The sequence below is a fragment of the Lacerta agilis genome, chromosome 8 (assembly GCF_009819535.1).
Source record: "Lacerta agilis isolate rLacAgi1 chromosome 8, rLacAgi1.pri, whole genome shotgun sequence".
In the NCBI taxonomy this organism is placed as follows: domain Eukaryota; kingdom Metazoa; phylum Chordata; class Lepidosauria; order Squamata; family Lacertidae; genus Lacerta; species Lacerta agilis.
This window is the reverse complement of record NC_046319.1, coordinates 10,497,474-10,510,617: the sequence shown is the minus strand read 5'-3', so window position 1 is coordinate 10,510,617 and position 13,144 is coordinate 10,497,474. Positions and strand designations below refer to the sequence as shown.

At 45.9% G+C, this 13,144-nt stretch overlaps 1 protein-coding gene across 2 annotated transcripts in view; it reads right to left on the bottom strand.

Moving 5' to 3' along the window:
• TMCO4 (transmembrane and coiled-coil domains 4) overlaps positions 1–11,667 on the bottom strand; it is a 31,321-nt gene extending 19,654 nt beyond the window's left edge. Inside the window, exons 1-6 of one of the 2 annotated variants that reach the window (XM_033159432.1) lie at positions 11,432–11,667; positions 5,978–6,162; positions 4,119–4,293; positions 2,282–2,309; positions 1,678–1,813; positions 261–358 (exon numbers count right to left, since the gene is read on the bottom strand). In XM_033159432.1, coding sequence (XP_033015323.1) covers positions 261–358; positions 1,678–1,813; positions 2,282–2,309; positions 4,119–4,293; positions 5,978–6,153 — 613 coding nt within the window. In that variant the 5' untranslated portion in view covers positions 6,154–6,162; positions 11,432–11,667. Of the gene's footprint in view, positions 1–260; positions 359–1,677; positions 1,814–2,281; positions 2,310–4,118; positions 4,294–5,977; positions 6,166–11,431 lie in introns of both variants that reach the window. The other variant, XM_033159431.1, reaches the window with a different exon arrangement.
• Between the last annotated feature and the right edge of the window lie 1,477 nt (positions 11,668–13,144).

The following is a 13,144-nucleotide window of genomic DNA, read 5'->3' as shown; positions in this document are numbered from 1 at the left end:
CTCCATCGTAACTCTGCCTTCTTTCAATGCAGGGACAGGGAACCTTTGGCCCAGGCATGCTGCTGAGTGACGGTTCCCATCATTCCTAACCGTTAGCCATGCTGGCCAAAGGGGGACTGGTGGGAGATGGAGCCCATCAATATCTGGAGGGCCACAGGTTAACTAGACTGGGTCTGGAGGAGCAAGTGAGTCAGAAGAAGGTTAGAAGCCAGCTGCCCCTAGCTGGTGCGGACAACAGATGGGGGCGTGGTGTCACTCACCTATTACTGTCCCCCCACCGATAGTCGCCAAGCCGATCAACAGGTACCTCTTCAACTTCCTGTTTTTCTCTTTCTTCTTCCGTGCAGCTGCTGCCGTCCTGGCGGTGGCAGAAGAGATAGGCATGAGAATCTCAACAGTACCTACACTTCGGAACACATTTAATAAATAGTAGCTCCATCGTAACTCTGCCTTCTTTCAATGCAGGGACAGGGAACCTTTGGCCCAGGCATGCTGCTGAGCGACGGTATTGATACCAGGCAGGTGTCTTCATTGTACTCTTTTCAGCACTTTTTTGTGTTGTTTTTTTTTTTAAAGGGCTTATCTATTATGTATTTTTAGCAACCTGAGTTTTATCTGTGTTGCTTTAAGTTGTGCAATCTGGGGGGAAAGATGGGAAATAATAATAATAATAATAATAATAATAATAATAATAATAATAATAATAATACTGGATATTCTGGCGTATAAGACTACTTTTTAATCCAGGAAAATCTTCTCAAAAGTCGGGGGTCGTCCTATACGCCGGGTGGAGAATCTGGGGTTGAGTATATCTCAAACTCTACATTTTAACTGGAAAAGTTGGGGGTCGTCTTATACGCCCAGTCATCTTATACGCCGGAAAATACGGTAATAATAATAATAATAATAATAATAATAATAATAATAATAAGGCTTACTTTTTATGGCTGAAAACAGAACCAGAAATTATAATGGTAATAAAAGAACAGTACTGGCAACACTTACCTTGAAAATCCTTCCTAGCAATTTGGCAGCTTGTGTAGTGAAAACAGCAGCTATTAAAATATGTACACAGGCAATTTCCCAGAAGATCAAGAGCAGCACCTTAAACCTATTTGTTTAAGGGAACAACCCTGCACCTCTGGCTGGCAGCTGATTTTTCATAGGGACCAGACTTGCAATTGCACAAGGATTCAAGGACACCTGTGGCAAAGAGGTTCTTAAACCCTTCCCAGCATGAGGACGTAAACGTTTTTTGTTTTTTTTGTTTTTAAAAAATGGCTACTAGCCACAATGGCCATGCTGTGCTTCTACAGCTGGAGGCAGCAATGCTTCTGAATACTAGTTGCTGGAAGCTGCAGGATTGGAGAGGGCTCTTGGGGCGTGATCCCTACTTGTGGGCTTTCCAATTGGAGCATTTGCTTGGCCACTGGGAGAAGAGGATGCTGGACTAGATGGGCCACTGGCCTGATTGCTTGCACAGCTCTTCTTATGTTCCTACAAAAGAACTCTCCTTCGTTGGAGGTCTTTAAGGAGAGGTTGGATGGCCCACCTGTCATGGATGCTGAGAGTTGAGATTCCTGCATTGCAGGGGGTTGGACTAGACGACCCATGGGGTCCCTTCCAGCTCTACGATTCTATGGTTCTATGAAAGCATCTCTGGGGAAACAGCCTTACTCAGATTCCTCCTCCTCTTCCTCCTCTTTCAGGCACTCAAGCAGACACTCCTCCGAAGCTTCCAGTTCTGCCGGGGGAATCCTCAGCAGCCAGGTGATGTGGGAGAGGAGCACCCTCGCCCGGGCATCATAGGTGCCTGGAAGGCAAGGAAAGAGCAAACGGCCATCAAATGCAGCCCGTCAGTGTCTCCCCCCCCCCTAAATAACTAACAGGACCAGTGATCAGGGATGATGGGAACTGTAGCCTCAAAACATCTGGAGGGCTGAGTTTGCTTATGCCTGGTTTAGAGTGTCCGACTAGGGCGTTGGAGAGACCAGGGTTCAAATCCCTCCCACCTGGCCATGAAGCTCACTGGGTGACCTTGGGCCAGTCACTGCCTCTCAGCCTAACCTACCTCACAGGGTTGCTGTGGGGATTAAATGGTGGGAGGACCACATATGCCAGTCTGAGCTCCTTGGAGGAAAAGGTGGGATAGAAATGCAATAAGCCACATGAAATCACACCACATTTCCATGAAATCATTTCCAAGACTGTTGTCCGTTTAACAGTTTTATATTTTTGATAACAACTCGGAGGAGAAAGAGGGCCCTCAAATCTCACTTACCGTCCTTGAGAGAGAAGGACACAAGATCCTAGAACAGAAGAGGGGGGGGGGGGGAAGAATGATAAGAACGTATTAAAAAGGGAAGTTACAGGTGGGTAGCCGTGTTGGTCTGCCATAGTCAAAACAAAATAAAATAAAATAAAAATACCTGAAGAAGTGTGCATGCACACGAAAGCTCATACCAAGAACAAACTTAGTTGGTCTCTAAGGTGCTACTGGAAAGAATTTTTTATTTTGTTTTGTTTTAAAAAGGAAAGCCCTTTAAGTGCAGGCTTCTGAACATCCACAGAAGTCTCAATTTAAAATGTACTTGATCTTTGGCATTGATGTACCGCGTGGCTAACCCCTGCAACCAACAGCTAATCCCTTCTCAGAGAAAACGGGGGTACACAAAATAAAATTTAAAAAGGTTATGTGCAATTTTATTCTCATTCAGGCTAGGCTAACTTAGGGTCGGCGGATGCTAAAGTCCTTCTTTGTAGAGTTAAAGCTGTGGGACTTGCTTACATAGGAGGTGGCGATGGCCACCAATTTCCATGGTTTTAAAAGAGGACTGGGCAAATCCATGGAAGAGGAGGCCACTTAGCCACAATGGCAATATCCTGCCTCTGAATGCAAGTTGCTGAGAACCACATGTGCGGTGTTCGGGTCCTGCTGTGGGGCTTCCTGTTAGGGCATCAGCTTAGCCACTGTGAGAACAGGATGCTGGCCTGAACGGGTCATGGGCCTGATCCAACTTCCTTGGCATATCAATGAATACCGAAAGGATTCATTGAAGGTGGAAAATCTGAAATCTGTGATAGCTCAGGACAGAACAGCTGCTCAATGGTGCATGCACTAGTTATCTCCAGCTTGGACTACTGCAATGCCCTCTACGTGGGGCTACTTTTGAAGGTGACTCAAAACTGCAATTAATCCAGAATGAGGCAGCTAGACTGGTGACTGGGAGCGGCCACCGAGACCACATAACACTGGTCTTGAAAGACCTACATTGGCCCCCAGTATATTTCCAAGCACAATTCACAGTGTTGCTGTTGACCTTTAAAGTCCTAAACAGCCTCGGTCCAGTATACCTGAAGGAGCGTCTCCACCCCCATCATTCAGCCCGGACACTGAGATCCAGCGCCGAGAGCCTTCTGGTGCTTCCCACACTGTGAGAAGTGAGGTTACAGGGAACCAGGCAGAGGGCCTTCTCGGTAGTGGCACCTGCCCTGTGGAACGCCCTCCCATCAGATGTCAAGGAAATAAGCAACTATCTTATAGACATCTGATGGCAGCCCTGTTTAGGGAAGTTTTTAATGTTTAATGCTGTATTGTTTTTAATATTTGGTAGGTAGCCGCCCAGAGTGGCTGGGGAAACCCAGCCAGATAGGCGGGGTGTAAATAAATTATCTATTATTATTATTATTATTATTATTATTATTATTATTATTATTATCATCATCATCATCAGAGGGGACTATTCAGAGTAGTTCAGAAACAAGCTAAGCAACTACTTGGCTTATGCACTGTTAGTCTTAAGTTATTTTGGGGAAAGGCCAGCTTTCTCTAACAAGAGGTCAGAAGCAACATTACTAAAAGTTCACAGAGGTCCATCTTGAATAAAATCAACTGCGTATAACTGGAAAACTAAGTATTTTTTCCTTCTCGCTTTCTCTCTCTTTAAAAAGCATAGCAACTTGTCTGCAGATTACTAAAGCACAAGTAGGTGGAAGATCTGCACCAGAGATCCTTCTGGTTAAGTCAGGCTCAGCAGCAGTACGTTATAACCTTTTCTCGACTTCTTCACAGTGGTGCTAAGCAGAGAATGTGGAGGTGGAGGTGGGGTTGAACCTACCCGTGTGATGATGCTGGGGTCGTCTTTCATGAGCGGCTCCTTCAAGAGGATCTGCGCAAAGGTCTCCGTCCCTTCGCCCCCCAGACCACCAACAAACGCCAGCATGGCAGGCAGGACGGCGTCTGAAAGCTGCAGCCATTCCACCAGGCTCTCCACAAAACCCGTCCTGTACGGCCTTCAAAACATATACAACAAAGAAGACAAAAATCGTAAGCAAGCAGGACCCAAGCACAACTCCCCACCCCCACCCTTTCTAACAGCTGGTATTCAGAAGCAGCACTGTCTCTGACTGCGGAGCAGAGCAAAAGCCATCCTGGCTAGTAACCATTGATAGATGCTCTAGTTATCTCCCGCTTGGACAACTGCAATGCGCTCTATGTGGGGCTACCTTTGAAGGTGACCCGGAAACTGCAATTAATCCAGAACGCGGCAGCTAGACTGGTAACCGGGAGTGGCCGCCGGGACCACATAACACAGGTCCTGAGAGATCTACATTGGCTCCCAGTACGTTTCCGAGCACAATTCAAAGTGTTGGTGCTGGCCTTGAAAGCCCTAAATGGCCTCGGTCCTGTATACCTGAAGGAGCGTCTCCACCCCCATCATTCAGCCCAGACACTGAGGTCCAATGCCGAGGGCCTTCTGGCGGTTCCCTCACTGCGAGAAGCAAAGCTACCAGGCAGGGAACCAGGCAGTGGGCCTTCTTGGTAGTGACGCCTGCCCTGTGGAACGCCCTCCCATCAGAGGTCAAGGAGATAAACAACTACCTGACATTCAGAAAATACCTGAAGGCAGCCCTGTTTAGGGAAGTTTTTAATCTGCGATATTTTTTAATCTGCGATATTTTAATGTATTTTAATATTTGTTGGAAGCCGCCCAGAGTGGCTGGGGAGACCCAGCCAGATGGGCGGGGTACAAATAATAATAATAATAATAATAATAATAATAATAATAATAATAATAATAATAATATATTATTATTATTATTATTATTATTATTAACCTCTCCTCCTCCATTAATCTTCTTTTAAACCTTGTTTTCCCTAGCTCTGGAGGGTAGGACTCGAACCAACGGCTTCAAGTTACAAGAAAGGAGATTCCGGCTGGACATCAGGAAGAACTTTCCGACAGGAGGAGCTGTTTGTCAAGTGGAATGGACTCCCTCGGGAGATGGTGGACCCTCCTTCCTTGGTGGTTTTTAAGCAGAGGTTGGATGGCCATCTGTCACAGATGCTTCAGTCGAGGTTCCTGCACTGCAGGGATCCCTTCCAACTCTACAATCCTATGATTCATCCAAGCTGGTTGCCATCACTGCCTCCTGTGGGAGGGAGTTCCACAGTTTAACTCTGTGCTATGTGAGGAAGGCCTTACTTTCATCTGTCCAGAATCTCCCAGCACTGGGCTTCATTGGACGCCCCCCAGTTATTGCCATACGAGAGAGAGGCAGAAAAGCTTCTCTCCATCCAGTGTTTCTGTGATGCCTTATAATTTTACAAACTTCTATCATGGCGCCTTTTCCTCGCCTTTCCGCTAAACTGAAAAGCTGCAAGCAACTTTGAGGAAACAACCTTTCCCCAAAGAGTAGTCGCTGCATCCCCTCGGATCATTTGAGTTGTCCTTCTCCGAAGCTCCTTCTCCCCTCATTATTAAAGGTTAGGTGCGGAGATAACAATGGCCTCAAATTCACCTTGGGGAGCTTCCTGGCGGAGTGGGGATTCTCCCCAACCTATGGCATGGGCAGCCAATGCAGTGCCCTCCCTAAGTTGCAGACTGCAACTCCCATCAGCCCCCTCCATGCCGTCAGGAGGAACGAGCACAGAACAGAGCAGAACATGCATTCTCTCCTTCGCTAGAGAACCTACCTTTCCTCTTCCTCGGGAAACAATGATGCCAAAGAGACAGCGCAGAGGGCGGCGTAGGCAAACTTCCCCGGATCGCCCAGCTGCCGGCCCACACATTCAGACACCTCCTCCTTTTCCGGCTGTGGCTGCGCCAATCTTCCCCAGGGCCTCCACCGCTGCTGGTGGTTGGCTGCCATTTTCACCAGCCGCTGCAGAAACAGAGATATGTACAGGGAATAAACATGCAAGTGAATACATATATACACATACACACACGAATGTAAAGTCGTACCTTGGTTCTCGAATGTAATCCGTTCCAGAAGTCCATTCGACTTCCAAAAACGTTCAAAAACCAAAGCGTGGCTTCTGATTGGCTGCAAGAGCTTCCTGCACTGAAGCAGAAGCTGCGTTGGATGTTCGGCTTCCAAAAAACGTTCAAAAACAGGTTTTCGGCGTTCAGGAGCCAAAACATATGAGAACCAAGGCGTTCAAGAACCAAGGTACGACTGTATCTAAAACCTTTCTCTATCCAGTGGATAGAGTCCTGGAGGTGAGTCAAACCTAATATAGAGTACATCTGTGCTGCAGAACTGCCATGGGATTACAGAGTCTGTTTTGTACTACGTTGATTGCTTTAAAGCTGTCAATAAACTTTCTTCCATATAGCTGCAATGGAGAAAACTACGCATTGTCTGACATTTCGATAAGGACATTCCTTTATTACACATATAGTGGAACTGTCAATTCCAAGACAGCCATCGTCACGAGCCTGGCAAATCTGACAATCAAATCACACTAATATTCTTTCTTTATGTGAAGATGACTTTTAATCTCACTGTTTTTTCTTTCATGACCTGGACTTTCTCACTTAATCCGGATGTAACTGTACTTATTTTACCTATTTGTTTTGTTTTGTGTGTCTTCATCTCCATCTGTTGTCATAACTGTTCTCTGTTTTATATACATTATAAAATAAAATTTTAAAAACTCTTCACACACACACACACACACACCCAAAAACCCAATTTGCCTTAAAAAAAAAAGACTTGTTCTAGGCGAGATCCTAGATCTCATAATTATAGCAGAGCAGATTTTGATTGAATGTTGGCAGAGGCTTCTTGATCGCTCGAGCATTTTCATGGAACCAGTGACTTTACAGTTTGTCTCACCCTTGGGGGCGATCTCTGAGCAGAGCAGCCAGACAGATGTGGCACAGGTTCGTGACCCAATAAATGAAGACTGCAGTGATGTTGGCCCCCTCCCAATCTATGAATTCCAGAGAAAATGCTCAGCGGGGTCTTGGCTGACAAGGCAGCATGCAAGTGAAACATTTTAAAACTGACAGCATGGAGCAGGCATAGGCAAACGCGGCCCTCCAGATGTTTTGAGACTACAACTCCCATCATCCCTGACCACTGGTCATATTAGCTAGGGGTGATGAGAGTTGTAGTCCCAAAACATCTGGAGGGCCGAGTTTGCCTATGCCTGGCATGGAGCCTATGTAGCTCAGCCCAGTCTATCTTCTCCTCTTAACAGGGAGTAAGGTTGTTGTGTGCATGCACACGAAAGCTCATACCAAGAACAAACTTAGTTGGTCTCTAAGGTGCTACTGGAAGGAATTTTTTTTTAATTTTGTTTTGACTAAGGTTGTTGCTGTTATTAAGATTATTATTTCTTAGAAATTATACACCACAAGGTTGCCAAAAAAAGGTTTACAAAAACAATAAAACAATAACATTATCTGCAAGAAAAATCAACAACAATAATTTAACACTTTCAAAAAGTTAAAGTAACTGTAGGCTAAAAACAAGTTGAAACTAGCATCAACTTTTTAAACATCTAAAACTCTGGAGAGCTGCTGCCAGCCAGTGTGGGCAGTACTGAGCTAGATGGAACAAAAGCCTGCTCCGTATAAGAGAGCATCCTATGTCTTGAGAGAAGGGCACAGCTTAATGCAGAAGCTCCCAGGTTCCGTCTCCAGGTAAGGCTTGGAGAGACTCCTGCCTGAAAGTCTCGAGAGCTGCTGCCAGTCAGTGGAGACAATACAGCGCCAGATGGACCGATGGTCTGAGTCTGCATGAGACAGCTTCCTAAGTCCACATCCTCTGCCCGGGTATGCCATTCTTTTACAGAGCAACCTTCCTGCTTCCTGGAGAGAGGCGACCTTGAGCATCCTGCAAGCTCCTAACTATTTTCATTCTCCTCTTTTCTTTTTTAACGACCTCCAAGTTCTTGACGTTAGCCTGAAGGACAGCTCATGGTCTTTGCGTCCTGATAACGCGAACGTCGCCCACAGTAAAAATTAAAAGGTGTGCCGCAATCTCGCCTGTGTGTACACACACACCCCTTTACGCCATCAAATCCAAACAGAGGGAGTATTGTGCAAGGACTTGAGGCTGACTTCAAGAGCCTGCAAAACTCTGTTCCTCCCCTGCTCTATATTTCCCTCCTCCTACTGAAATATTTCCAGCGGTATCTGAACCCCATCTGAAACCCAGCAAACAATGCTGAGCTAGATGGACCAATGGTCTAGCTCCTATGCTCCTATCAAATTTGGGGGCTCGGTCCCAAGTCAAGGTGTCACAAAGTTGCCCCCCCCCCTGCCTTTCAACCAAGCAAATTATAAACCCTTCGGCCTGTTCATTACATCACCGGAGGGAAATATGTGGGATATCAAGGAGCTTCCTTGCAGCTTCACTACTGATCACTAGGGACTAGTCACATCATTTTGATTTTTAAATTTGGAGTTGCGGGGGAGGCAAACGCCGAGTGGTGGCTGGTGCCTATTGGGCAGGTGGCAGGGAGGCCAGAGGTGGCACCAGAGCCAGTGGCAAGTAGAGGCAAATACTTCCTAGTTCTGTCCCCTTCCTCCTGGCGAGCATTGTAAGGGCAATACTGAGATTAAGGACCCTTTTAACCCCCAGGGAGTGGGCAAATGAAAGTCCCCTGCCCCTGTTTAGCTGTCCCTAGCAATACAGAAAACTGGAAGCTGCCTTATACAGAGCAAGAACGTTGGTCCATCTAGCTCAGTACTGCCTACATTGACTGGCAGCAGCTCTCCAGGGTTTTAAGTAGGGAACATTAACAGACTACTGGGAGATGCTGCTGAGGACTGAACCTGGGGCTTCAGAGCAAATGCCCTACCAACAGAGCTACAGCCTTTCCTAGTTTGTCTTGGAGGGAGTTTTTTGATCACCTGCTTTTGAGGCACGAGGGTGTTGTTGTTGTTGTTGTTTAGGCTGCTCATGTGATTTGGAATTTCTTTAGTGGGGGCGGGATCGGGGCCAGGAGGAAGAGAAGTGAAAGAGGAATGTAGCAAATCATATAACTTCGTGAAATATGTCCCATGGCTGCTCGTGATTAGCTGTAAAAAATCTGTTCCCATCCTTTAAGGCAGGGGTGCCCAAACCTTTTTCAAAGAGGGCCAGATATGATGAAGTGAATATGCGTGAGGGCCGACCAAAGATGTTGAGCATTTTTTAGGATTAAAAGTTGTTGAGCTTTTTTTACAATTTTACCCCAAAGTTGTTGGGCTTTCTTTAGGATTTAACCCCGAAACGGACTTTGGACATGCCTGTTTTAAGGTTACCCTCTGGAACTCACTCCCACAGGAGGCAGGGGTGGGCACCAACCTGGGGCACTTTGAAGGGTACTGGACAAATTCACGAACCAGAAGCCATCAGTGGCTACTAGCCGCAATGGCTATGCTCTGCCTCCACGTTCAGAGGCAGCAATGCTTCTGAACACCAATTGCTGGAAACCACAGGACAGGAGGGTGCTCTTGCCCTGCTTCCGGGTTTCCCATAATGGGCATCTGGTTGGTCACTGTGAGAACAGGATGCTGGACCAGATGGGCCATTGGCCTGATCCAGCAGGCTCTTCTTATGTTCAGGCACAGCTGATACTGACAACGCTTTCCTTTCACCTTCAAACAAAATGGAAAAGATACAGTGGGGTGAAGGTGCCTAGACATAAGAAGAAAGGGGGTTAAGCCCCATCACCAGCCATGTCAGGATGGGATTGTGCCCGTGGCCCATTGCAAAGCGTGGACCAGCATCTAGGGCAGACCCTCCAAGTGCCCCTATTTTCCAGGGACGTCCCTGATTTAGAGAAGCCGTCCCGGTTTCTGATTTGATCCTATAATGTCCCACTTTTCCTTAGGATGTCCCTATTTCCATTGGAAAAATGTTGTATGGTATGGAGTTATCCGACCCCGTAGCCATCTGAAGGCAATCCTGTATAGGGAAGCTGTTGTTTTTTAAAAAATTTTTTAATGCTTTTATATTTGTTGGAAGCTGGCCAGAGTGGCTGGGTCAACCCAGTAAGATGTGTCGGGTATAAATAGTAAAATTATCACTATTTTCATCGAAGAAATGTTGGAGGGTATGCTAGGGCAGGAAGAGTGGCTGGGGTAACCCAGCCAGATAGGTTTGGTATAAATAATAAAATAATAATAATAATTATTATTATTACTTGTATTAAGATTGTCTTCTCTGGGGTGCAGCAGTGACGTTCAGAGTAGAGTGGGAGAAACTTACAATTCCCCAAAGGGCGGAAAACATCTTAGCTGAAGTTCTAATTGCAGGGCTTTAAAATTGTATGTGGGATTTCAGTTATATAGCAGGTAAAAAGGAGTTGGGGGTGGGGGCTTCTAAAGAATTTATTCTTCATGTGACAATAGCAGTGACTGAAAGCACGCCCCTATTTCCAGCAGTGAAAAGTGTGCAATACCACCCCCCCCCCGCCCCCAGTCCATGAATCATGCTGTCCTATCCATGCCTTCGTTTTATTTTTAAAAAGATTTAAGAGTGACATTGTGTCTGGAGCCATCCGTCCGTCCGTCATTTCCGCAGCAGAAAATGAAGGGTGGGAATTGAAGGCGCTTGCTTGCCACAGACACCATATGGTGATCAATAGGGACTAGTCACATCATATTGCTTTTGTTTAATATATATATTGGTTGGGGGGGGCCGTTGGAAAGAGAAGCTCACGGAGCGACCTGCTGAATTTTGGAGCCTCTTACTATTTATTTTTATTTTATTTATTTTTATTTTATTTATTTATACACCGCCCTATACCCGGGGGTCTATACAGAATAAAATCAAGATATAAAACCACAAAACACATAATAAAAATAAAAACAACAACCCAATAGCCCTGTCAGTGGGGACAGGAATGCCTTTGCATTTACACCAGCATGTCCTGAAATTGAGGCAAAAAGGGGGGAGCAAAATTATTGTGTTTTGTTTTTTAAGCCCCACCAAATGCAATTGGTAAATACCATTTGAAACCCACCAGCACTCCCCTTCTTTATCCCTCCTAATATTGGGGGGGGAGAGAAAGTATGCTACAGTCCAACTTTTTTGGGGGGGGCAGGAGAAAGCCACGCCCCCACCCCTTTAATTTTTTTTTAAAGGAAGTTTCCCCCCTCCCCACCCCGCGTCTAATCCTCTCCCCTCTGCCTCGAAGTCCCACCTGGCCGCCCTCGAGGTGGAAAACGGCCCCATCCGGACTCCCGACTCGTCCCCGCCTTCCCCGCGACGTCCGCCGGTCGAGCGATCACTCCAGTCCGAGGCTGAGAAAAGCCGGCTTAGGCCCGTCGTACGCCGACAGCTGCGCGAGAGCGCTACTCTGAGAGGGCAGTTCCGGCAGGAGACTGGCGTAAGCGGCACGCGAGGGAGCGGGAGACTGCGCAAACTTCGTAGCGAACGGAAGGAGAAAGGCTCTCAATCTGGACTCTAGACTTGGAAGCGCTGACTTTGCCTTCCGATAGTTTCATTTTTGGGTGGGTGGAGCATGCAAAAAAAGCAAAAACCTGCCTCTCATTTCGGGGAAGGGAATTCCAAGAGGGGGTTGCCCAAGATTGCAAGAGTTTGGAAAAGTTTTTTGACAAATATATTTTAATTGGAGATTCCTTCATATGTATTTTAATCCGTTATTTGCAGATCAACACGTTGCACAGTGCTCCTTATTGAATGTTTATTTAATGTAATAGCATGTTTTTAAAAAGTATAGGCTGCACGGTGAAAATATGCCTTTACATTGATGCATCACTAAAGATTATTTAATAGTCTCTATACATGTTTAATGTGCTTACGGAAATTGCCATTACGTTTCCATAAATCATTAATAAATGTAAATATTGCTGTGTAAGTGTTAAATCACAACCTAATCGTGCTTCAGAGTAAGAAATACTTTTATATTACAGTATTTTCCCTTTCTCACTTCCTCATTTTTTAATTTAAGAAACAAATCTATCGTTTTCCTGGGATTTCTTTTTCAATTTATTGCATTAACTGGACTCCAAGTAAAAGGTTAAATACTTAGACGACCCCCCCCCCCACCCAATAATAACTATATAAACTGGGCTCCCTCTTTAAAAACAGCAGCGAGGAACCTTTTTCAATCTGAGGGCCACATTCTCTTCATGGGAAGCTTCCGGGGGCCACAACAGCCATCTGGCAAAAGCAGGCTTAAGGCGTCCCCATTGTTTTCTGGGCTTGAAGTTCGGCACAGGATGGTGATGTTAATCTAGGGTCAGAAATGCTGGGATGGCACTGATGGGTTTTTGATGTACCCATATAATAACCACATGAAGATATCTCCTTGTTCCAACAGGAATAACCCACGCAGGTCTGTCCGTCCTAATCAACATTGCTCTTCTCTGGCAGACAGATTTCTTTTTTAAAAAATTCTCATCCTACCATGGTGAGATGTGTCGCATACATTTCTATTTAAATCACAACAATTATTTTTAATTGTTCACCTGCAAATATATGAGCGTGTGGAACTTTATGTGCAAATCTGCCACCCCCCCCCCATGATGCAATTCCTCATTTTGCCAATGCAGAAACAGTCACCTTGTCTATATATAAGTGACCCTTCACAGACTCTTCTGTCTATGGACCTCAACAAAATCCAAACCAGAAGGGTTTGGGGTTTTATTTTGCATGTAGAAAGTCTCAGGTTCAGTTGCTAGCATTTCCATCTGAAACCCTGGAGAGCTGTTGCCAGTCAGTTGCGGGGCAAACCTCATGCGTAGGTGCTGAATGTGGCCCTCTGGGCCTCTCCATTTGGCCCTCAGGGCCTTCCCAAGCCACACACCCCACCCTCCCAGGCCATGCCCCTTTCCAGCCCTGCTTTGCACCCTCCTTGAGTGTTTATGCCTGTATGAAAAGTATGCCCTTG